Source organism: Cicer arietinum, chromosome 5, assembly GCF_000331145.2.
Source record: "Cicer arietinum cultivar CDC Frontier isolate Library 1 chromosome 5, Cicar.CDCFrontier_v2.0, whole genome shotgun sequence".
Taxonomy (NCBI): domain Eukaryota; kingdom Viridiplantae; phylum Streptophyta; class Magnoliopsida; order Fabales; family Fabaceae; genus Cicer; species Cicer arietinum.
Genome location: NC_021164.2, coordinates 68,241,358 through 68,268,159, shown reverse-complemented (window position 1 = coordinate 68,268,159; position 26,802 = coordinate 68,241,358). Strand labels below are relative to the sequence as shown.

Here is a 26,802-nt window from a genome sequence, read left to right as displayed (position 1 = left end):
TTTTTTTGTTTGGTTTACCTCTATGCAAATATAGTTTTATTTTAAAATAGTATTTTCATCCAACTTCTGTTACAAAAACTGTAATACTATTAAACTTAAATATAATTAAAATATAACTTTTTTTAACCTAAAAATAAACCACAAATATAATTAAATTATAATATTTTTTAACATCAAATGTTTCATTCTTCTTTCCTAATATTAACAACTTCAAAATGGTTTCTTTTGAAATTGTTAGTTCAAGTTTAGAACATCAACAGTGACTGGTTAATTGCAAGATAACAACAATATGTATTATATTATCAAAGATAGTGGCAATATTAAGATAATATCAGTTGATTTATTTTGAAATTGTTGGTTCAACATTTTTTTTTGCCTTCTATAATAATCGTTTTAAGGTGAAATCCGCTTTGGAGATTTTTTTATTAGATTTTTCAATTCGCTTACCAGATTTTTGGTGGATCTATAACTACTAGAAATTGAATTGAGAATGTTTATCAAAATTGAGAAATGATCGAATTTGACAATTGATGAATTGAAACCCAATTCGTTGATAACGAAAAGAATTGGTTCATCGTTTTGAATCAATTTCTAATCGTTAGCTTCAATTTCACTTTTCATCTATAGATGCAAAAAAAATTGAATCAATTGAAATAAAAAATAAACATTCGGAATTTTGTAGTAATATTGTATTTGGAATCCTAACCATAATTTACTTAAGAGTATATATAGTTTTTTAGGGAAGGACAATGAAACATTTGGGGGAAACAGAATCGAACATTTGAGGTTAATTTTAGATTAAAAAAATATTATAATTTAATTATATTAGAGTTTATTTTTAAGTTAAAAAAAATTATGTTTTAATTATATTTAGGTTTAACGGTGTTACAGTTTTTGTAACAAAAGTTAGGATGCAATGACTATTTTAAAATAAAATTATATTTTTAAGAATATAAGTCAAACAAAAAAACTTACGAGGATCAAACTCAAAAAATATTATAATTGCAAAAACATATTTAAATCTTATTTTACAAATAACATTTTACATAAAAAAAAAAAGAATAAGTAACACACAAAAAAAAATTAAAAAATTGTTTGAAAATATCTATTGTACTTGTAGGATGGTAGTACATATATATGTTTGTGGAAAAATGTTAGACCTACTAGCCTTTTGTTCACTACTACTAAAATACCATTAATTACCAGAAGCAGATATATAAAGATAAGTTTATATTAGTCCATTAGAGCCATTATTTCCAACATATATTATGGTCTCCTAAAAGATGATTATTTTAATAATTCTTTACTTTAATTTATGATCAAACTAGTAATGCTGTTTCCTTCTCTTTTTTTGGTAGTGCACCCACTAAGGGTATTCCACATTCAACTCTCTTCTTCTGTAGCCCACTCTTCATGCTTGTCACCATCCATTGACTAAAAAAATGTGACGAAAGCCAAAATATAAGGATCAAAAGCATGAATTAATTTAAGTGGTGATTGGTACCACGGAAAATTTCAATGCTACGAGAAGGATTTAGCAACTTTCACCACTACTAGTACTGATTCATGTGAATGTGGTTGATTTTCCATATTGAAGCTAATTGAGATGGACCTTAATTAGAATATCAACCATATCTTATTAACATGGGATTAAAAAATTGACAAGCACCTATGAACATAAAATAAATTATATGGCAATGTTGCAACTTAGAAAGTAGAAAACTAAAGTTGACTTGGGAAAAATGTGGTCACAAACGCGAATTCGGATTTCTTGCATTTAAAGAATTCCACATTTGCGTATTTGTGATATATTTTGTATTTTATTTACAGATACATTATAATAGAGTAATATATTTTAATATCATATAATATTTTAAACATCGATATAAATCATATATTTTAATGATATCTTATTTTAAATCTAAAATATATTTAAATTTATAAATCTAATTATAAGATTTTCTAAAAATATTTAAATATATTATTCTCAACCATTCGAGACATCAATAATTGTTTAATCAAAATTAGAATTTTAATTTTATAATTTAAAATAACAAATTATTTAAATTTGTCCGATTTTGATCAAACGGTCACGTGACTGAATGTAGAGATTTGGAGCAGAATCCCACAAACACAAGCTGATTTTGAGCCATGCAGGGAAATTTTAGCAATGTGCACATGCAAATTAACAGTTGAACTGTTTGTCGTTTCTTAATGCAATTATTATAAATATAGCCATATATACAGAATAGTATAGTTGACTTACCAAGTGTTGTGACAAGTTATTGCATTTCATCATCATTCTGTTGTTATTGGGTGGGGTGCACCATAACAAGAGCACTCTCTCTTACCCAAGTTTAAAAGGGGTTGCATCTACCTTCACTTCCTTGCCAATGCATTTATATGTCATTCTAACTTCTCATAAAGAAAAAAAAAACAATAACATACATATATCCTTAATTTCATATACTTATCATGGAACATAAAATCAAGACTTTCCTTTTAGTTATTCTCTTGGTCTTCATTCCTTTTCCTTTATCTTCAGGTAAGCTTGTTCTTAATTTATATAAGTGAATTAAATTTTGTAGAAATTCAACTTCATGTAATATTATTTATTATTTATTTCCTTTTAGGACTGGGTGAAGGATTCAGAGAAAATATACATCCTACTCATCACTTTCTATACAAGGTACCTTACTATCTTTTCTTTTTTTTTTAAATGGTAAATAATGGACATTGTAAGATAAAATGCTTAAGATGAATATAGATGGAGCTACATTGAGGCAAATATTAACTCAATTTAATATAGTTTTCCCCCACAATTTACAATGACAATTGTAAATATTTGATGTTTAGATTTTTTTGAAGAAATTTGATGTTTAGATCTTATTCTTTTAACTAATAAGTACTTTGGTTTTGAATGAAGGATGGTATAAAGATGAACTCAAGGAAGCTATTTTCTCATGATTTTGTGTTGGATTATGATGAAGCAGGACCCAACCCTAAGCATTCAAAGAAACCTGGCAAGGGCCGTTAAACACATTAACAACTAACTAATTAATCATATTATATCATATAATAAATTAATTAAACTAAATACTATAATATGTATTTCCCCTCAAAATATTTTCATGTATGAGGAGACATTATATGATGATATATATAGACAATGGAGCTAGTTTCTTCAACGGAGCTATTACTTAATTGTGTGTGTTGTCACTTATGAGGTAATAATAAATAAAGTATGGTCGATATTCTACAATATGTACACGGAATCGATGTATGCATGAACCATTAAATATTAAATTTACAATAAAGTGTTACTATTTGTTTTCTTACTAGCATTAATCATTTTATTTTATAGGCTGTATAATGTGTTTGACATAATTTCTTATACCTTGGAATAAATTAGACTTGATCTGAGTCTCTCTAGAACTAAAAAATAATAATGAAATTTGTTAGTAAAATGTAGTCGTTGAGATTATCCCACGAAGGAGAGATAGACTGCAGAAACAAATAGCCACAAAGATTGCTTAAGACATATTTTTGTTTACCTAGGCACAACTCATATGATAGTTTAATATATTAAAATGCGGTTTCGAATTTAAAATATCCCACTTTTTTACATTTAGTGTGTGAATTTCATTGTTGGACTCTTAAATATAATTATTTTACCAATCGTTCATTTGTTATCACTTTGATACTATACGAGAAAAAAAATTGTACTTTCAATGTGGACCATACCTTAAAGTAATTCGAAATTCTAACAAAGATAAATGTTTTTTCTCATGTTTATAGTTTAGGGATTGATGTTTGGTTCGACGAATTGAGTTTTTAGTGATAAATTTGTTTTTCCTTATTTTTATTGAACTAACGTCAATTGAGTCATTGTCTCATCCGTAAAGATCAAGAGAACCCTTAATTTATATTTTCAACGAGTGTCGTCAATTATGGTTATAATTTCAAATAAGGTTTAAGTATTTACAAATTATATGAAATTACATTTCACTAAATAAGGAACTAATTTATTGAAAATCACTATCACAAGTATAAGTATATGGATAACAACAATGTATATCCATATGTATAGATAATAGTCACTGCTATTCATCCTATTGAATAAAAATGATATATGTGTGATGTGTCATATGTCTCTATGCATATCCGCATATGGTAGACGGGTATATAAAACCCATAACTCCAGTATTTTAAAGAAAAGAATTCAATAATCTTTGCTTTTTGGGTATATATTTGTATAGTTCATTATATGCTTCTTTTTCTAATGATAATAAAATCCTAACATGTTAAGTTGACAAATATCAACATAAAAGAAATATTATTATTATTATTGCTAAGCTCAACATCAAACAAAATCAAACTTGGTTTTCCAATTTCTGTGGCTGATACACTGTTTCAAAAGAAGTTCAATAGAATAATTATTTCAGCAGAGGCATTTTGTGTGTCTTATACATTGACGATGACATCAGACTTTATCTTGGTTTCAAATACAGTTAGTTATGTTTAAAAGTAATATGTCTTTGTTTACCTAATTTTCCTTCCGAGAGATGTTAAAAAACATGACATTCATGGAAGAAAAAGAAAAAAAATTAAACGTGTGGTATATTATATTAATCAAAGTGAAATTGATACAAATGAAAAAAAATAAAAGTAAAAGATTACATCAAGCTTATTTATAAACCTTCACTTAACTAATAATGAATACTTTCTAATTATCAACTAACTATATCTTCAATAAGAGCGTCATCCAAATTAGTGAAATTAGATCAAAGTTTTAATTGAATCGGATGCAGTAAAAAAGTTTTGAACTCAAAATCTAAGCCGAATTTTTTTACATGGTTCTGGTAACCAAGCATTATAATGATCTGTTTGTTTGAGCTAATAAAAGGCATTAAACTAACATTTGAGATACGAATGGATTCCTTCCTGTTCTTAATCAATCTTATCAAAATAAAATTGAGTTAAATATGTTTAGTCACTATAAAATCATAACTTTTAATGTTTAATACCTACATAAATTTTATTCAATTTTAAATCTTATAAAAACATGATTTTCAAATCTAAAGATAAAAGAATACACTCGCATGATTTGACCGTAGCTAAAAATCTTTGGCAGCAAAATCGTCTTAAAAAGCCAAATTTTATCATGCAGCTAAACAAAACGGCAATTAAGGCGGAATGCAGAAGCCATAAAATAAAGTAGTTAAGAGTTTTGGTCATATACCATTTGATGGTAACAGAATAGGATCCTTAGAAAAAATGGTAATTAAAAGTCAAAAATAAGTATGTGAATTAGCTTATTTATATATTTTAATCAAATAATCAAAATATGTAAAAGAAAATACCAGGATATTTTCTAAACCAAATAGATTCTAAGATGTGTGACATGTACAATTAATATTATACTGGCAGGAAATTTAGAAGCATGTGTCTGGTTATGTACATGACTGGTATGTTTTTGAATCTATAAAGATAGCTGTGATGAAAACCAGACTCCAATAGACACAATTCCAATTGTGGCAATGGCTTGGACTAGCTCTAATATGACATTTTGTTGCTGCAGTGGCACATTCTGCCAGTCTGTCTTCCTGCAAGCACTCAATATAAGACACACACAGGGTAATTACTAATATAAAAATCAAATAATTTTATTAACAAGATACTATATGTTTTCTATACATGTTCATACGACGAGCATATCACTTGTCGATAAGCCGTAGCTTAAGTGATTGATTTGGGACACGAAGGGGAGTTTAAGAGGGAGTTCAAGAATCGAACTTTGTCTACTAACATAACATACTAATAAATAACATTTGCCTTCAAGAAAAACGAGCATACCACTTTTGTACACCAGGTTCAAAATTGATATTAGTTACTTAGATGCTTCAAGTTTTTCCTTTTTCATTTTGCAACACTTTAGACCACATTAATGATCTAGTGATATGACAATCCGTACTGTACTTTTATGTAGAAATAATTTCCATAACCAGATTATGAGTTTTATTATACACTAGCCCTAGTTTTGTTTTCACAAAGGCATGGCCATTAATCAGAACCTAATTACCAAAGTCCAAAACTACATATACATGACAAAATACATACCCTAGATCGGCAATTATAATGCTGACGTTATCCTGTGTACGTTGTTGGTCCTGCAGAGTAATATGAAAATGAATTACTAAAACTATAGTGTCAGTATTATAAATTCATGATAACAACTGTCACATAATTTATTAAAACTTACCAAAACGACTTGTGCAAGGGATTCACAAGCTAGCTGAAATACGAACAGGCAGAATATTATTGCTGCTACTTCCATGGCTTATTGATATCAGTAAAAACGCCTCAAATACAAAGCCTTAGGTATACCTGTGTGTTTCCATGTTGTCGTAGTTGATCCCTCACAAAAGTAACTGCATCTGAGCTGCAATGGTAGCAAGATGGTGAAGGTAATTCTCTGAAGAAGCAGAAAAAAGAAGGGTAGCAGAAATGATTGTGAGGATCATGCAATAGACCTGCTCATGTAATCCCATAAGCCATCGGATGCTAACACTATGAATTCTGCATCTGAGCCAAGAGCTACTTGATAAATATCAGGGCATGCAACAACCAAGTCATTGTTGAACTGTACACTGATCGAAATAAATCATTGTCTTAAAACTTAGTCTCTAAAGTTAGTTAAAGGTAGTTTTTAATGTAACAAAAGTGATAGCAACACCTACTATAACACTTTCTTTCGACAATGAAGAGAGAAAAGCAAGGAACAATTGTTAAGATATACTAGTAGCACATAAGATTACCTACCGAGAAATGAACTTTTCCGTCCATCTTCCTTCCTGGGCTCCTTTTCGTAGCATCCTATTCACATGCAAAAGGTTGATAACCGTTAGGAAACACTTTGACACTTCGACGGTCATAGACCGTATAAACAATTTAGCACAAATAAATTTCTTTATAGTTTATACTAGAATGAATAATGTAGAGATTAAGAGCTGTACTCATTCTTCTTTGTTTTGAATCGCATGTCCCCAAATGCACGAGATATTGAAATATCTCCACAAATCCTTCCATTGACAATCTAGAGACACGGCAATACACATTGGAATAATCATCAGCCATGCAAATTATATTTCATGTTACAAGGAGAAGAAGACCCTATATTGATGTCTGTTTGACAGTGGTTACCTTCTTGGAAACAAACTATAATTCAGATAAACTAATACGCCCTATAAAACATCAGGTTAATTAGTTCACATCCTAAGTTGTCACAACGCATAATTTTCAAAATCAGAATTTTAATTTTCATTATATAGAAATATGACCACAGAAGTTAGTCAAACTCAAAGAGCATTTAAAAAAAATGAAGGAACAGGGAAAACACACCCATCCACCTGCTTCTCTGATTCTTTTGATTTCTTGAAGAGAAGCCTTGTTGCTCCCATAGGGACGGTGCGGACTAGTCAGTAATTCTGGTTTTCCAGATCTGCATAAAACCTACCAGAATAAAAGAGCATAAATAGAAGTCGTGTGATTTTGATGACAATCAATCCCCTAGATATCCTAATTGAATGATGAATATCAGAATATTCCATGTGATGGAATTTTTCTTGATAAATCTTTAAAATAGAAAAGTATATAAATCCTAGTTAGATGTATGATATGAGAGGCACAATAAGGATGGCCAATAATAATACATACCACAGATGAGTCACCAACATGTGAAATTAGTAGCTTATTATCTCCTACGAACATAGCAGTTGCTGTAGCACCTGATTCATCCTCCTCCCCATTCAATTCAAGCCTTTAAAAACAAAATACTGTCTAAAGTCTAAACTTTCAATGTAATCATACCAAATCTAGATTTATTTGGAAACTATTGAATTAGACACATTTTATAGAGACTGTCCATATTCTACACTGATTTAATTGGCTTACCATTTTAACAACCTCATGTCAGCCTTAATAAATGCATGTTTTAATGCTTCTTCAACAGCTTTGAAATCTTTTCCTAGCAATAGTAACCCACCCTGTAGAGCTTCAAGGCACTCCTTGTACAGCTCGTCCCTATAGTTGGCACTTGGCACAGAAAATCACAATTCAGATCATGCAAATAATTATAGTGTGCATTTGCTCTTATGGAAGAGAGCATAAAATGTGATTTTAGTAAACACACGAGAGTTTGGTTATTATTATAAGATAAAAATCAGTTTGTGTTCGGTTGAAAGTTTACACTAAGCTTTATAATAATAGAGCATACTGTGGCTTTCATAATAACAATCATCCAAAGAAAAAGTAAATACTCAAATTGGTCCCCTGAAATTGCAGGACTGTGACCATATCAATTTACTCTTCCACATTATCAATATTTCAAAATGATTCATAAAATTGTAAAATGTTAATCAAATTTGTCCATATGACTGAATCTGATATCAAATACGTTCCCTAACATATTCACTTAGTTTCAAATGTATCTTCAACATTACCATCTCACATCATTATAGTCCCATCATAGGGACAAATCTGATTAGCACTTAGTAATTGCAGTGATCATTATAGAATATTGCTAATATAGAGAACTAGGTTGATACAGTTCTACAATTTCGAATATCAAATTGAGTATTCACTTGAAAGTCAATTATAATCAAATAAATTTTACAAAATCAATTCCAATTGAAAGTTATTTTTATCAAAAGCTCACCCCAAACACAATTATTTAAGCTAGCTAGTGTAATCAATATAGAATCAATAGAAATTAAGTCTTGCGAAGACCTGCCTAAGAAACTGAACAGAAGAAAACCCTCCATGGCCATCAAAGACAGCAGCGAAAGAGAAACCTTGAAGAGTATTGGGTCGAAGAACAATATCATCTTCCATTTCTTCGCGGGGGCCTTGCAAAGATACGGATCCCCATCTTATAGGAGGAGAGTCCGTCAAAGAAGAAGGGGCATCAATGGCTATGGCAGAGAAGCACCGGCTTCTTCTTCTTCTTCTTCTGGTGTTGGTGATGGTGAAGGTGTTTGAGTTTATGTTTGTGTGGGGGGTTTTGGATTTGGAAGTGGTGGAGCGTCTGTGGAACTTACTTAAAAGGAATCTTTGTATTTGTGGGGTTGTCAACGCCATCCCCTTGAAGGTGAAGGGTTCTCAGTCTCAGTTCTCAGAGTACAGATACTGACTGAAGAAACTGAGAGAGGAGAGAAAGAGTGGTGTTTGGCTAGATAACTGAGTTAATACAAGCCTCTAACTGCTTTTAACGGATTAGATTCTCTCTTTCATGGGATATGCTCAGATTCTCTCCTACCTTTTAACCTTATATTTTTAATACCAATTCTCCACCCTTAACTAATATTATTTCAAAACACATATCATATTTTAAAGATCACCATTCTTACGATCACTTAATTAATATCTTCTAATGAGTTGAATTTTAAGAGATATATTGTTTTTTCTATTTTCAACGATTTGATGATTGAGTCATTATTTCAACTAAACAGACTAGAATAATCTTTAATTTATATTTTTACAAGTATCGTCGATGATCATTAGAATTTTGAATGAAGTGGTAAATTTTTAAGATATATTAATATTCTCTGTAATATTTGATGAAATGGTAATTGTATATGAGACCTACATAATTGAAGATTTGTTTCCTATGTGAAAATATTTTTTATTTTTATTTTTTAAAATATGTATTAATTTTATTTGTTACTAAGAGTCAAAAGACTTTTGAAGTGAATAATTATTACATTTTTAGAAACAATGAAAATGTCAAAAAAAGTATTTTCGTTATTTTTAAAAATGCATCTTCATTAACTAACATTTCATCTTCTCTTCGTGACAATTATTCACTTAAAAAATATCTCTTCATCGAAGTAGAATAAACACGCATTTTAAAAATTAAAAATAAAAATTGAAAATACAGTACTAAGTAAACCAACACGTTAATTTTACTCATTTCAATTTTAACCGTTGAAGAAAATGTACTGAATTTGAACCAGAACATATGGTTGAGCTGTATGGTTAGTACTCCACCAGCTCTTTGAGTTGCATGTGCATGGTTAGTGCTCCTCTTTAAAATACTCCTATATCTAGATAAATTTGTGTGCTAGAGGACCCACAAACTCGTGGCAAAATAGGAATGTGAAAGTTTTTATTAGGTTGTCTACCTTAAGTTGTATCTGAAATTTAATTTAACCATGAATTGAATCGAATAATATTAAGTTATTATTTGAGTGGGAATGTTAAACTGTAAGCTAGACGCATGTAACTCACTGGCCCATATTGCTTTGAGCGGTCAAACTAGAAAACCTGCTTTTCTGCTGTAATGTAAGCATGGTTGTGATTTAGACAAACAGATTTCTACTTTGCACCTCTCCACTTTAACCTTCCACCTTTCATTTTATGTGAAATTATATTTTTGTCCTTTTTTTATTATGGTTACAAATTCTTGAATGTTTTAAAATTTTCGAAGTGAAAATTTTCTAGATTGTCTAAACTTTCGAAGTTATAAAATGTTTGAAATGAAGTTTTTTCAGAAATTGTTGAAACTTTCAAAATGAATTTTTTTCAGATATTGTTGAAACTTTCGAACATTTTAGAAAATTTCAAAATGAAATTTTCAAACTTTCGAAATAGAACCTTCAAAAAAATTTCAAAACTTTAGCGTTGTTAGAAACTTTCGAAATTAACAATTTACTAAATATTTGGTATGGATTTGAGCGTTTTTAATTCTTGATATAAACTTTTCATTTATATAAACTTTCCATTTTTTATCAACAAACTTTTCATTTTATAATTTGAAAGTTTCAAAGATTTATTGTTTCAAATATTTCAAAAGTTTTGAAAAAAACTGAAAATTAACATTTCGAAAGTTTCATATTGATAGAAACTTTTGAAAATCTGAAAATAATTTTTTCTAAATTAAAAAAAAAATTACTTATTTTTTATATTTTAAAAATTTGTAAACTTTCGAATGGTAGAATAATTTCTATAAAGTTTCGAAAGAGGGATAAAAAAATGAGTGCTAGATATTTTTTAGTGTTTCATAGATAGTAAAAAGGGCAAAAATGCAATTTCAAGTGAAATGGAAGGTGAGAGGTTAAGGTGTAGGAATACATAGTAGAAACCTCTCATTTTGGCCAATACTTGAGTCAACAAGTTAGCTGGCTTTTGAACCCAAAACTAAACTATAACAAATCAGTTAGGTGGCACAAAAAATTAATTAGTGATAACAGGTCATAACCTTAAATTCTTACTTTAAGTTTATTTAGTTCATAGATCAATCATTTGTCTGGTCTACGGAGAAAGAGGGTCAGTATAACTATGTCGGTAAATATGTATAATCATTTTTCATTTCATTTCTTAAGAGAGAAAATATCAAATCAGATGCGGTTATTAGTTTCTACAATACAAGATATTTAGATTTCTAAAGTACGTGGTTTTAAGGGAAGTAGAAAATAGTATGCGACTGAATCAATTGGCATTTAATTTACATGCAAAACAAGAACTTAAAATTCAATGGAAGTATTTAATGCCCAGAATTAAAGTCCAGTCAAGAATCAATCTTGAAGTCTAATTATAAAGAGACCGGTACGCCTCGTAATCACGGCAAAGAAAACCTTAACATAGTTTTTTCCTTTTCAGAGCAAAAGTTGATTGGAAAAACAAATGCTAACACTAGTTACCTTTATTTTATTTCTTGTTTGACAATGACTTTGAATTGCATGCATTCAAACAACAGCTGCTAATTTAGACAGACATCAATGGTGCTAAGTGAAGCAAATTATTAATTCATATCCTCAATTAGTGAAACATCTCAGCATAACATTTTTATCTAGACTTATGTAAATTCCTCTTTCAAATAATGAGGCCCAGGTTTGAAGGGATCAGACTCGGCATATGCCTCTGGACGGTAAAATCCTTGATCATTCACTCGATTACTCAAAACATGAAGAATGGCTTTCTTCTCACCTCCATACTCATCCATGTTGCTCTCAACATAAGCATTGGCCTCAGCTGCTATCTCATTCACAAAATCATACCTATTATCTTCTGATAAAAGTAGCCTCTCTATGTCTAATTGCAAGAGCTTTCCCTCGCCCTTTATCTTCCTCACTTGCTCCTCCAGAAAAGGAATGCGCTCCATTCTGTAGGGCAGAGATTCATCCTTTTTTATCTGCAGCAAAATAAAATTCTTCTTAAATATTCAGGTTTGTTGCACGTGATACTCGAGAAAGCTGTGATATCATCAATCATGTTCACCAGCATAACCATATGCATTCAGTCAGTCAAGTTAAATGGAAATGGAGAAAGGGAAAAAAAAAACATTGCAGAATCTTGATGTGCATACACCATCATTGTATGCATCAAGATTCAGCAGAAAATGAGCATCTATTGAGCGGGACATATACCAGATATTCAGAGATGTACAACCATGATAAAAAGAAGCAATGACAAGAATCAAATTGAATTTGGTTTATCTTTATCACAGGAAAGCTGATATCATTTTGCAAATCAGTATGTTCATAATAACAGACACCTCAAGCAGCAGCAATTACAATAGCATAAAGTTTACATAGATGGCAAAGAATCCGCAAGAGAAGGAAGCAAGGTGGGGATATCATGCAAAAACAATGATATGAAAGCTTACTAAAAACGAGAGAATGCAAATGTGAATGAATATAAATAATGTGAAAAGGAAAAGGTGGTGTGCAATGTGATCCTTCTATCCTATCTTGGCTCTTCTCGGCTTCATTCCCTGTTATGCTACCTTTGCCCTTAAGTTCTTCTTTCATGAATCACTAGAGACTCTTGTGATATTTATCTTTTTGTAAAGAATACACATACAGTTCTTACACTACCTCGTTCTTTTGTTTTTTGTTTCCCACGTTCCCCCTTGCAGCATCAGATCACAAAGTTGTAGCATGTTTACTTGGAACAGCATGAAGTCATAACCAGTGTTATAAATAGCAGATTGCAAAAAATCTTGTATGTGAAATAGTAGATAGGGTTGCAGACATATAGTGAAAGCAACATAGCAATTGAAATAAATCAATTATATATAAAAGGCACATCACATACAAATAAAAAGGGAATAGAGGCAGAGCATAGCTTATATATTGAAAGGTTTACATATTGAGGTGAATATAGGAGTAATACTCGATGACTCCTTAAGTTTTTCTATTATAAAAATAGGTCATGTTAGTCATACATGCAGATTCTGCAGCTTTATTATTTTATACAACCCTAAAATTCTCTTTTTCTGATATTGCCGCAACATCAGCTAGCAGAATCTGGAGTAGCTGCCGCCATTGCCCTAATAGCAAAACTAGGATAGCGTCACAGTTTTCATAGTGGACTCATCAAAATTCGATATTGCCGCTATAACATACCCTCCTATGTTCCCCTTGCAGCATCACAACACAAATGCCGTAGCATGTTTACTTGGAGCACCACGAAGCTATAACATCACGATTCCAGTCTACTTCCGTAACCTTCAATCCAATTAATCAATCTATGACAGTACATTAAACTCTTTAATCTCAACTTTCCAACTTTAGAATGCTTCAACTAAAATTTAAAACATTTCCTTTCCAGAACATGAACAAACATGGGAAAACATCTCGTGAGGAAATACCGTTTACTGATTCATCAAACTGCACCTAAAAGAAAAATCTCTTTCCATTGAGCCCAATGCCCAAGAGAACTACACAAACACTTACTCGGCAATCCTTCCTAACCCTTCAAACTAGATAAATTAAAAACTTGCTACAATAAAGCCGTTGCTTTGCACTTGGAGAAAGTTTAACAACACATTATTCTCAATACATTCTATATTAATAGATGAATTGATGTTGACCTCGTTAAAATATGGAGCGATTAACAAGTGGTTGGATTCAAGTGATTAATAAACCTCCTTAAAGAACTGCCAGACACAACCCTTGGTGAGGTTTTACTTGCTCTCATTTGAACTTCAGACTACTAGAGCAGAGCCCATTTCTCCTGAGAACCAAAGAGTTAAAGACCCAAAAAAATTAAGGAGTAATAATATCATTCATTTGATTTTATTATTATTTGGGAAATTGAAACAAACATGTAACAGACAAGCATAAATAGAAAACTCCAAACGGCAAATATTGTAAGAAAAACAAGGTGGATGCAGAAGAAACCATTGTCCTTCGCCTCCAGATTCGCCGTCCGTTACTCTCCTTTCGCATTTGGATTATCATCTTGCAAAAGAAATGCATGAACGAGTTCAGTTACATGTTACAAACGAAGGATTCAAGATTTCTAAAAATTATTATTTTACCTGCGAGTTAACCTTGAGGCTTGGGCTCCACGAATTTCTTGCTCTTAACTCTATCTTCTGCAAAAAAATTAGTTTATGTGCTTTGATTTTGAAGTAACAGTTTCATAAAAATAAAAAATAAAAAATTGAAAGGAAAACTATTATTTTTCATTAGTCGCAATTCCGTGCATGTTTTTTATCTTTCTGAAAACAAAGAGCGAGTGATAGGAAAATTACAGATGAAACGGAAGAGAGAGTGAATGGATTGACGCGGAGAGCCATTGCCGATGTACTCATGCACTTCACACTGTCTTTCGCCTTATCTCAAAACTCCAAAGGGGAATTATGTATTTACTAAAATAGAAATTTAATTTTGGAATACGCGTATTTAACTTTTTAAACTTTAAATTTTTTGTTTTCACCCGAAGCTTCATTTTTTATTCTTTTTAAGTGTACTTGTTTTAAATAAATAGATTGCCAAATTAGGACTCGGATTTATGAATAGATTCTCAATTTGAAAGCCTAAATTTTATAAATCAATAAAAATCTTTTAATATTGAATTAAATAGTAGCTCTTTTAATAAAGTGTTCACGTGTCACTTAAGTGATATAATGATTTTGATTAAAATATCGCAACTCCATTCATCATAATAACTACTTTTTCAACAATCTTGCATTCCATCTATTATCTCCCTTCCGTACCTCTCCAATTTCATTGTCACTGAGTAAAACTAATTCCTCAACCTCAACCATAATTATGATTATCATTTTGCACGAGGTTGCAATACAATGTATTAAAACTATAACTTAAAATAAAGCAGTGGCTCCAATATAAACAGAGGTGTTAAAGAAGACTCGAAGTGACGAAAATGTGTTAAATAAAAATTGGCCTTTGGATAAAGACAAGCAACAAAATTAATGTCTACCTCGAATTTTTTGTGTTGAGAGTTCTAATGCCAGTTATTATGCCATAATTGCAATGATGCAAATAGTTGTTCTTCCCTTAGTTGGCCTTTGATTTTTAACTCTTAGTATGAAAAATAGAAACTCAACTCATAGACAAAATAGATATTCTAAATATGAGAAATTACCTCCCATATTCTAAAAATCTCTAAAATACATGGAGTCCACTTGATAAATACACCCCACTTGTTAAACTGAGAACCCCATACTTGCAAACTCCCTAAAGCTACTCATCATTTTCATACAACAATCAATGCATTGTCACCATGGCAAATCGTCGCACATCTACACCCCGATTGGTGAAATATGCTAACCATGCCCCATCGATCACTTTCACCAACTTCCACCTAGGTTCACACCTTATTACTTTTGAGCTCACCTCAACCAACATATCTCAACTAATTCATTTCATCTCCAACCTATGATATTTTACGAATCCAGTTACTCTAAATTGAACAATTAAGTTTATAGAATAAAGTCAATATTATTAACCATTCATTAATAAATTAATGCTGAATGTTACATATATATATATATAATAACAATATATGACCAATTCTGTTAAAACAACAGCTCTTTATTTTCTCACACTATACGAGTTGGTGTGGAATAATCTTCCCCCTATGTACTGGCATGTGGCTAACTCACAAATAATAGCACAAATAAAACACCCTTGTATATTTTGTACTGGCAACATCCCCTAGACAAAAAGGCGTTGTGTGAAAAAAAAAAATAGTAGATAGGGGATAAATGATCAACACTGGATGAATTTCTATTGTATAATAAATAAGTTAATATCATATGAACTTATGGTGGATATTTGAAGGTTGATAATTAAGCTAGTGAATTAAATTTAAAGTGTTTTGAAAAAATTAACTGAGATACCTAAACAATTTAAAATAACATAAAATCGAAGACATTTTAATTAATCAATACTAAAATTATTTATATCAAATCAAGACGGATACCATACACAATTACGAAGACTAATTATTTAAGATAATTGAGATCTATTTAAAGAATTAAATATACATCTTTTCATACAATTAATACTAAATTTCTTCGATCAATGTTATGTATTACAAATATTATAAAATTATTACTAAAACAAAATTAGTCAACTAAATTAATTGTTAATAATTTGTCTACAAAAGTTATTTAGAAATTAATAATTCGAATTTTATATTTTAATAATATAATTTTAATTATTAACTTATTAACATAAATATGATTTCTATTATTAAAATGTAACTTTGCAATTAATTTTCATGCTTTATATAAGTTATGTATATATGTGAAAAATTTGCTACCAATATTTGTTTTGGGACGAATCAGGCCTTAAACCGTATCATTAATACAATAAGAGTTATTATAATAATCTTGGTAACAAATACCTAGCAAGACTATAAGCTACCCTATCGATTAATCTCCTAACAAATTTGATGGTCGTGTTTGGATGAGAGGTGAGGATAGAACTATATTCCTCAATCCAAACACTCAGATCCAAATCATAGTTAAGACTTTGACGAACATATGTTATCTAAATAGATTTATATTTATAACTAATAACCTTGGTCCATGTCTTTAAAACAAAACATGTGAGATTATATTTGTTTCAGTTTCAGGAGTTGCGAGCGAGCACAAATAAAACATTAACAATTTTGAAAGAATGGAGAAAACTCCAAATACATTTTAAAGGTATTGCAATATTTCTTTGAATAGGATGCTTCACATTACGTTTATTTAGATATTCGAGGAAAAGAGACCAGGAGATGTTGCAAACAACATGAACCCTCGCACTCAAGTAAAGAAAGTGTAACCATTAACCTTTAAATCGTTGAAAAATTATTAGCAGTCATCGTTAGATATTTAAATTTGATAACCATCACCGATCCTCCATTAAACTCTCTCTTTTATCAAAACCCGAGATTATGACAAATAATCCGCCTCCAACAAATCTACCCAATGAAAATATTAGCTTTGAACATGTTTGACGGTGCATTATTTCTACCATTGCTTAAATGAAAAACAACTATGGTACAATGATACATAGACTTTAATTCAATCAACATCTTATTTTCTTTCTATATATTTTTTTTATGACATTATTATCTTTTATTTTTTTATTATTCAATGTGTCAAAAAAGTGCTGGAGTGTTCACCCATGGTTTTCCCATTAAATATAATAATTTTTTTAATTATATTGACAATTAATTTTTTATTTGATGTAAATCTTAACGTAAATACTCAATGAATCTTAAGCTACTCTTGGACTAAATCATGTCTCATCACCCTAAATTTTATCTGTAAAAAAGAAAAAATTAAAACAATATATTTGTATGGCCTTAGCTGGCAAAGTTTGAACCTTGACTGTTGAGTGGCAGTGATAGCGTAACAAATAGTATTATTACATTTTAAGGCGAAGGCTACGCTGCATCGTACACCAGTTCTTAACACGCAGCTTCATTTTTTATTTAGATCCTTTAATTTTTATGAAATTACAAACAGTTGCCCATGATTTTCAGTTCCCTCTTATTTGTCACGTACGAACTATCAAGTTCAATCCCATACAGTTTGCAATTCTTGTTTTCTTTGGAATGACGAGAGTCTTCAAATTAAGTCCAAAGTTGTGGCATTTGTTTGGTAAATTTAATGCTATTCTAGGAGTTTGAAGTAAAAGCAAAAAGTGGGGATTATTTGCAAATTTGAAAAAAATACAAAAGCGTTGATTAAAATAGCAATAAATCGACGGCTAAAAGTACATCAAGTGGTTGTAGTGTTTCCTAGACTTGGACACATTGTAACAATGTTAACTTGATAACACACCAATATAAAGCAGTACCATTTGGCTGGTGTTGCAGCTCAAGTCTTCGAACAGATACTCTGAACTCGTTTCTAGGGTTTGTACTTTAAAGAAGAAGATGAACTTATCACTCACTTCCTTTACTAATTGATTGCGAAAACAACGAAGATTTCGATAATTTCATTTCTCATTGCAACAATGCAAGGAATTGGATTTTGATTTGATAATTTGATTATTGAAAATACTGCAGCCAAAATCTTGAAAGTGAACTTTCAAATTCTACTTGAAAATTCTGAACAACAACGAATCGGAAATTCCGATTGAGTATTTTCGATGGAAAGGTCTAGATCTAAGAGAAATTACTACTATGACCAAGATTATGACTCTGAAACGTTGGCTAGAACACGGCCACGTTATAACCACCACTACAACACTAATTCTCACCGTTATCGCGGCGGCGGAGGTGGTGGTGGTCGGCACCTCAAGACACAGGACTCGTCCTTAACGGTTACGACTAGTTACCGCATTTTATGCCATGACTTGAAGGCCGGTGGCGTGATTGGGAAGTCCGGCAGTATTATTAAGTCCATTAGGCAGCACACCGGCGCGTGGATTAACGTGCATGAGCTGATCGCCGGAGATGAAGAGCGTATCATCGAGATTTCCGACACGCGCCGGCGGGACCCGGAGGGAAGGATGCCGTCGTTCTCGCCTGCGCAGGAGGCGCTATTGCTGATCCATGAGAGGATTTTAGAGAGCGAGCCGATGTTTGGGGTGGACGAGGAGGAGTACGGCGGAGGTGGTGGAGGAAGAGGTGGTGGTGGTGGGAACAACCGTGTGTCTAGCAGATTGGTGGTGTCGAAAATGCACGTTGGGAGTTTGTTGGGAAAAGGAGGGAAGATAATTGAACAAATGAGGATTGAAACGAAGACACAAATTAGGATTCTACCTAGAGATCACACTCTACCTCGTTGTGTTTCCTTGTCTGAAGAGATTGTTCAGGTGCCACAAAACAATGAAAATGTTTTCCTCTTAAAATTGCATGCATTGTATGATCCAAAACCCTTCATTTTGCTGTACGGACAATGGAGTTTAATTTTGAGGACTTCTTATATACTTGAAATTTCTGAGAACCAACGGAAGAAGATATTAATGCCATTTTCACGTTTCAATCTTGTGTGTGATTCTTTCAGTGCCATAAATATTCAGCTTCTCATAAACTAATGAAATAACGCACTCACTCATCATAACTGATTTTGCTAAGGCGTGAATGACATTTGAAGCTCTATTACTACTTTGAGCTTGATAGGAGGATTAATGAAAATTATGGAGGCAATTTTAAAGATCTAATTTGATTTGATTTACCTGGAATTTGATTTAAACTGAAAATAATATTAATTGTGTGCAGGTTACAGGCGATATGAATGCTGTAAAAAATGCTCTTGTAATCATATCTTCCCGGTTGAGGGAGAGCCAGCACCGAGATCGTAGTGGTGGTCATTTCCATGGGCGTGTACATTCACCGGAGCGGTTTTTCCCTCCTCCTGATGAAGATTATATTCCTCATGTGACTAGTGGTTCTCGTAGATCATCTGTGGAGGGGGTTGGTTTTGGATCACGGGTAGCTACCAGCAATGCTAGAAACAATAATCATGCCTCCTTAGCTTATGCAATGGATCCAGGGGCTGCTCCTGTTGCTGATGGACAGCCCTTCTATGAGGACCTTGTTTTTCGTATACTTTGTCCAGTTGACAGAGTCGATCGGATTGTTGGGGAATCAGATGGAATGATGGAGCTACTTCAAAATGAAGTTGGCGTAGATGTAAAGGTTACTGATCCTGTTGTCGGCTCCAATGAACAGATAGTTATCATTACTTCCGAGGAGGTACTTTCATTCTCATGTTTTCTCTGCCTCTATCTGTGGTGTGGTATGTGTAACTAGTGCAAATTGTTTAAGGTCTCTAGTTCAGATTAGTAATGTACTAGTTCTAGGGAAAACATTCCTCCTGCCTAAATTTTCAACCCTTTTAATTGCAGATCAACATGTTTTTCACAATGATGTAATATGTATCATATGCTCAAAGCTCTAACTCTTGTTATTGTGTACTTAAGGGTCCCAATGATGTGCTGTTCCCAGCTCAGGAAGCTCTGTTACATATACAATCTCGCATAGTTGATCTTGTTCTAGATAAGGACAACATAGTTACCACCAGGCTTGTTATCCCTTCTGGCGACATTGAATGCTTAGATGGAAAAGATGCATCACTATCGGAAATAGGGAGGTTGACTGGTGCAAGTATTCAAATATTGCCTAGAGAAGAGCTACCTCCCTGCATTGCAAACTCTGATGAACTGTTACAGGTTGGTCATTTGTTGTTAAATTTGCTGAAGTATTCTATTAGATTCATTTGGTAATGAATGAATGGTAAACTCGACCTTTATAATGAGAATAGATCTTATTCTTAAAAGCACCATACTGAGTTCTCACATGTATCAAATTGCCTTGTCACCACTAATTCTACAAACCTAATAATATATAGTTTTATTTGGCTTTTGTTATTAGAAAATCTCCAATGAATTGTATAGAGGATCCAAAATCCTATTCCACCAAGTGAGAGCAAAGACCTAGTATTGAAATTATGCCTTTGTTCATTTCTCATTCAAACTTCCCTATTGCCTTTACAGATTGTGGGAGAGATAGAAGCAGCCCGGAATGCTGTTCTTGATGTGACCTCAAGATTAAGAAGTTACTTGTATAGGGATTTCTTGCAAAGGGAAACAGTACCTCCATCTGCCCCCTTATCTGGTGTGGAGGCATCTTCTTCTAATAGTATGGCTCCAGTTACTGAAACTGCCACTATCAATCACAATTTGCAAAGTCTGGCAGTAGCCCTTGCGTCAAAGGTACTCTTTTGCCAGGTTTATCTTCAAAATTACCCATCTTTATATGTTATTTAAGTGACTGGCATTTGGGAGAATTTTTGGCTATTTTTAGTATTTATTTCTTGAATAGCCCGAGAAGGAAATGGAATAGTTTCTTTTTGTTTTCGTTTTACTATGAATGACGCGTAATTTCACTAAGAATTTAAGACATGGCAATTTCGCAGAGGGGTGGTGTTTGTATCATATATTACCATTTTTGGTTTGTAATGTATTGAGTTAACAAGTGCTGTAGAAAAAGCAATTTGTCTGTAGCCATTGATAGATTAAGCCATCGTACGAACTCATTAGTTAAGCCATCGTGTGAACTCATTGATTCTTTATTATCTCAGATTTTTTCTACAATTTTGGGGAGCCAATCTTATAAATGAAACAGCTTGGGCCACTTTATAGATTATTTGTTTTTATATAAAGAAAAAAAAAACTAATTTTCTTTTCTTTCTTTTGGAAAGGAAACTGGAGGTTACACTGAGACAGGAAAACAGAAAGAAAGTGACCGAGGTGATGATTTGCATAGTGGTTTAAATAGGTAATTTCCTCCTACGTATGATAGAATGTTTGATATTTAGTCTGAAGTGACTTACCAATATCTCATCCTCTTTCGATCTTCCCCATTACTAATGGTTTCCCCCCATCTTTTTGTTCGTGGTTAGGATCGCTGTGCCTCTTGTAACAAGGAGTACACTTGAAGTTGTTATACCAGAGTATGCAGTTCCAAAGCTTTTAGCAAAATCCAAAAGCAAGCTTGCACAGATAAGTGAGGTGTGTGCGATCAGATCTTTCTGTCCCTACTTTAATATTTGTTCGAAAATGATAAAACAGGCATTCTTATACCGAGTAGTGGTTACCTTAAAATATCCTGCATAATTTTATATTGGTACCTTGCCTATCATATGACATTGAAACAAGAATAGCAGGACTCTTTTTTTCAATGATTAATGAGCTGTTCTTTATATTGCTGTACTACCAGATAGTATCTATTATTTCTTGTTTTACCATCAAATGAAAAGCAAATTCCCTAATAACTTCCCAATAAATTTTTGTCTCGGATTTAGATTTGGGAAATCACGTTATCATGTTAGTATTTTGAATTTTAATTGAAAGTGATATATTTTCACTTATGTTTTCATGGAAACAGTTATCGGGAGCCAATGTAACGCTTGTAGAGGACAGACCAGATGTGACAGAGAAGATTATTCAGTTATCCGGTACTCCAGAGCAGGCAGAGAGAGCACAAAGCTTGCTCCAGGGGTTTATTTTGAGTAGTAAGTCATCTCTCAATACGTGTTGGATGCGTCTTATGTTTATTGTTGTGCATGCATTAGTTTTGGTTCTTAAACGCCAATTTTCTTCTTGTACATTGACATAACATTAATTTTTCTTGCAGCCCAAGAAGATGGTCCTTAAGTGATTGATGTACTGAAAGCCGGTTAGAGTAAAGAATAGTGCCATTAATTTGTTGCCTGGGTATTTTGTTCCATGCACTGATTAGTTTTCCATACACATATCTACAAGATTTGTGTCACCAAGAATTGGAATTTTCATTTTAAGGGAAGCATTCTACTGTAAATGATGGTACTAAGAGAGCTTCTTTGTTAATTTTTTAGTATTTTGCAGCAAGTGAATGGGAGCAATTGTTGCCTATACTGGATGGTGTTTTCCTGATCTATTAATTTCAGATCAAGTCATCAAAAGATTTTGCAAAAGATTTTACTGGATGGTGTTTTCCTCAGCAGCAGCAACAGCTGTATGGGTCAGTTGCAATGGCTATCGCACTTCCTTATTTAAAAAGTCATTTTTAATCACAAATCTGAAATAAAATGCAAGTGGGAATTGTTTTCTTTTTCTTATTTCAATTCCTTAATCACCACTTACTAAGCTGATCTCCGAGATTTTAAACATGTGAAGTTGGTAGAACAACCAAATAGGGTCGGATACATGATACATAAGGTTCTATCCATCTAATTAATTTTTAGCGTCTTTTTAAATAGATTCCTTAGTTTTTTTGGGTCTGATTTGATTACCCTTCATCTAAAATCTTATGTCCTTACTACGTAACCTTCTCCGCATGCCCCTAAGTTTCCTCCTTTTTCTATGCAGCTGTTACCTATCTCCCTCTAATTCTATGTCCTCTAGTCTTTTTACACATTTTATGCAACATGTTCATCTTTGTTACGCATATTTTATTCTTGTGTTGGTCTTTGCTGTCCAACACCATGCACCATACAAGTCGGTAGTCTTGTAGGTTTACAATGAATTTTTCTTTCAGATTGAGTGATATTTTTTTCCGACTAATGCCTGAGTTCATCCATTTTAACCATCAAACTAGAATTTGATGATTTGCCCTCCATCTAAAATCTATGTCCTTACAATGATACCTACATATTTCTTCTCTACATGCCCTTTAGTTTCCTCCATTTTTTTCTACACAGTTATTACTTTAACTTTCTAATGTTATCCTTGATCCCGTCTCCTCTAGTCTTTCTACGCATCTAATGCAACATGTTGATTTCTATTACACTTATTTTATTCTTGTGTTGATTTTTCCTGCCCAACACTGTCTACTATAAGATTGTTCTTAACCGATTTTGTGGTTTATACATAACCATGTCCATATCTTAATAAAAAACTGACTAATTTAATTTGGGTTGTTAACCGGCCCATTACTTACTATTTGGACATCCATAATCAATTGATGGATGACCATAACCAAAGTTCACACCCAGATTATTGTGAACATTAAAATTTCAAGTCCTTTTCAGCGTGCTTGAATTAAAATTTCTAACCAATTTCAAGTCCTTTTGCTGGTTAATTTGTTGACTGTAACATCAAATTTTGCGTTGAATGGGACTGTTCAGTAGTTGTTACCATCAAGAAGGAATAAAAACCATGGTACATAAAATATATAGCTATTAGCGGCAAACAAATTATCAATTATGTTCAACTGTCTAATAAGATAATATCAATGTCGAAGCTACTCTTATTGTTTTAGTGACTAAGTTTAGGGTCTACGTTTATGTTTGTGACTAAAAGGCATAAATGAAAAGTTATATAATCAAAAAGTATATCCGGTGAGAATTGATAGTTATTAGGGTAAATATTAATAATAACCATTGAATTTAATTAAAGAATAAGATTAAATTAGATGTTATGTGATTGTATCCCCATCTAATAACTATTAGTCAATTCTGTATAAATATAATATTATAATTTCTAAAATACCATTTAGTAATGTAAATTTTAGTTTTTAATAATTTCTTTTATTTTTATAGAACAAATTCCAATAAAATACAATTATTGTTTTACTATAAGAAAATTAAATAAATCAATAAGAATATTGATACCACCATAAAAAGGTATAATGTTTGTGAAAGGAAACTATTTTGTATGATTTTAGTAAAAAAGATAAAATTGTGTCAATAAATATTATGTATAATTTTAAATGTAACTTTAATAACATTTTTTTATATTATTCTTCAATAATTACTACATACATAATTTTTAAAATATTATTATACTTTGCATTAATAATAATGAAAAATTCACTAATAATTAAGATAAGTAGTTTAATAAAATAACTTCTAATTATCGCATTTTTTAATAAGAGTGCAAAAACGACATGTATTATGAGATGGAGAGAGTAATAAAGAACCTTAAATATGCATACTTGAGAAACCTGTTTTTCGTTCTCCCATTTTCTTTCCATAAAAAATAGCGAGTTTTTGTCATTTGTATGAATCGAATCCGGTACATGTTGGATAAGTACATCCATTCACTCATTTCCACTATTAATTGAACTAACTGCAGTTCAATTAGTAGTGGAAATGAATGTACGACGAAAAAGTTGTAATTAACAATGTCAATAACGGTAAGGGTCATACTATTACACTCAAAACTTAAAACTTAGATAAATCTTAGGTTGGAAAAAGACAAAATATTAGTAATGTAGATTTTATTTTTTTCAATAACTTCTTTTATTTTCATGGAACAAGTTCCAATGAAATACAATTATTATTTTTTTACTACTTTAAAAAAATTAAATAAACTCAATAAGAATATTGATAAGAATTACCACCAAAATAAAAAGATCAAGGGTCAAAAAGAAGAAAGTTAAATTATCCATTTAAAATTCAAATTGAATGTAAAGAAAACTTAATCGAAAAGTGTTGAAAATAATATTTTTAAATATCTTTATAAAATTTAAATTTAAAAATAATATCTAAGATAAGATATCATTATGATATACTAATATAATTTACGTTTAATTGTAGTTTTGGTCTTTTATTTTTATCAAATTTATAAAATTAATCATCTTATTTTAAAATCAAACAGTTTTAGTTTCTCCCGCGATTTTTTTTTTTAATTTAAAAGTGATTATGTGACATATTTTAAACGATGTTACATATAATACGATAATTTTTTAATGATTAATACATAAAAAATTATAATAAAAATCTCTAAAAACTATCGTTTCAATTTCTAAAATTATTCATTTTTATAATTTAATTAATAATATATAAATAATTATTGTATCTAGATAGTTCTACAATATTAGATCATATACCATTTTTTAGTTAAAAAATCTGAAGAAGTGATTAAAATTATTAAATTTTGAAATAGAGAGATCAATTTAGTGAATTGATTCAAATAAATTAATCAAAATTGCAATTAAGCATATAGTTTATTATACACTTTTCAAATACAAACACAAAAAATCTCACATAATTCAAGTTTTAACTATTAACATAATAACATGTTAACAATTAGTAACATTTATCATTCACCTACAAAAAAAAATAAAGATTTAATTGGAATTTTAGTCACTATTTTTATCAATTTACAAAATTGGTTTTTTTATTTTAAAATTGAATACTTTTGGTCATACCTTATGATTTTTTAACTAAAAAATAGTAATGTGTAATATTTTAAATAACGTAACTTGTGATACGATTATGTTGAATGATTAATGACCATGAAATTGCAATAAAATCATTTAAAAATATCAATTTCAACTTCTTAAATTATTCATTTTTGCAATTTAACCAATAAAATAAAAATAATTAATGCATCTAAATCGTTCTACATTATTAGATTGAGTGCTACTTCATTTAAAATATGTCAAATTATTATTTTTTCAATTAAAAAATCTGAATGAGTGACTAAAACAGAATGATTTTAAAATAAGACAATCAATTTTGCAAATTAATAAAAATAAGGTTTAATTGTAGTTTTAGTTCCTCTATTTTCACCAATTCACAAGAGGTTTAATAAAAAGGCTAGGCTCTTAATTTTTATAAAATCTCTTATTTTTTTCGGCCTGGCCTACGTCAGGGGCCTATGGCCTGACCTATTATGGTCTGGCATGGTTTGACCTATTTAATAAAAAGGCTAGGCTTAGGCTATTTTTAAAGTCTATTTATTTAAATAAGTCAGACTGAGACTTATAAAAAAGCCTATTAGGTCTGATAGGCCGACCTATATATATTTTATTATTTATTAATTATTATTTATTAATTATTATTATTTATTATTATTATTATTATTATATTAATAATATTATTTCCTATTTTAAATTCTATTAATTAGGCAATTTCCATATTAAGTAGTTGTTCCATATTCGATAACATTTCATATTTGGTAGTCGTTCAATTACTCAGTAATCTTCCATATTTGTTTAAGAGGTAATAATGAGTGTGTTTGTTTTAGAAGAAAAAAAATATATTATTTGACACAAAAAATTATTTTTTTAGGGTTTAAAGGATGTTTGTTTCATATTTTTTAAAAATTATTTTAA

At 31.0% G+C, this 26,802-nt stretch overlaps 4 protein-coding genes across 4 annotated transcripts; 2 read left to right on the top strand and 2 right to left on the bottom strand.

Moving 5' to 3' along the window:
- Nucleotides 1-2,376: 2,376 nt before the first annotated feature.
- On the top strand, nt 2,377-3,338 carry LOC101491366 (uncharacterized). The gene is made up of 3 exons (XM_004502623.4): nt 2,377-2,545; nt 2,634-2,689; nt 2,927-3,338. Exons 1-3 carry the CDS (start codon nt 2,476-2,478, stop codon nt 3,035-3,037), a joined length of 237 nt encoding a protein of 78 aa, XP_004502680.1. The 5' UTR covers nt 2,377-2,475; the 3' UTR covers nt 3,038-3,338.
- A 1,964-nt stretch (nt 3,339-5,302) lies between these two features.
- Nucleotides 5,303-9,138, bottom strand: LOC101491050 (protein phosphatase 2C 57). The gene is made up of 11 exons (XM_004502622.4): nt 8,792-9,138; nt 7,954-8,082; nt 7,717-7,819; nt 7,402-7,512; nt 7,017-7,096; nt 6,823-6,876; nt 6,534-6,650; nt 6,388-6,442; nt 6,263-6,295; nt 6,121-6,170; nt 5,303-5,606 (listed from the first exon to the last, which is right to left on the bottom strand). Exons 1-11 carry the CDS (start codon nt 9,136-9,138, stop codon nt 5,483-5,485), a joined length of 1,203 nt encoding a protein of 400 aa, XP_004502679.1. The 3' UTR covers nt 5,303-5,482.
- A 2,640-nt stretch (nt 9,139-11,778) lies between these two features.
- LOC101490727 (protein PLASTID TRANSCRIPTIONALLY ACTIVE 7) lies at nt 11,779-14,697 on the bottom strand. Its single transcript, XM_004502621.4, has 4 exons — nt 14,540-14,697; nt 14,324-14,380; nt 14,184-14,243; nt 11,779-12,190 (listed from the first exon to the last, which is right to left on the bottom strand). The coding sequence occupies exons 1-4, from the start codon at nt 14,597-14,599 to the stop codon at nt 11,855-11,857; spliced, it is 513 nt and encodes a 170-aa protein (XP_004502678.1). The 5' UTR covers nt 14,600-14,697; the 3' UTR covers nt 11,779-11,854.
- Nucleotides 14,698-18,256: 3,559 nt separating this feature from the next.
- LOC101490182 (RNA-binding KH domain-containing protein RCF3) lies at nt 18,257-22,721 on the top strand. Its single transcript, XM_004502620.4, has 8 exons — nt 18,257-19,070; nt 19,477-19,953; nt 20,181-20,429; nt 20,754-20,972; nt 21,461-21,537; nt 21,662-21,770; nt 22,147-22,273; nt 22,396-22,721. Exons 1-8 carry the CDS (start codon nt 18,402-18,404, stop codon nt 22,413-22,415), a joined length of 1,947 nt encoding a protein of 648 aa, XP_004502677.1. The 5' UTR covers nt 18,257-18,401; the 3' UTR covers nt 22,416-22,721.
- The last annotated feature ends 4,081 nt before the right edge of the window (nt 22,722-26,802 follow it).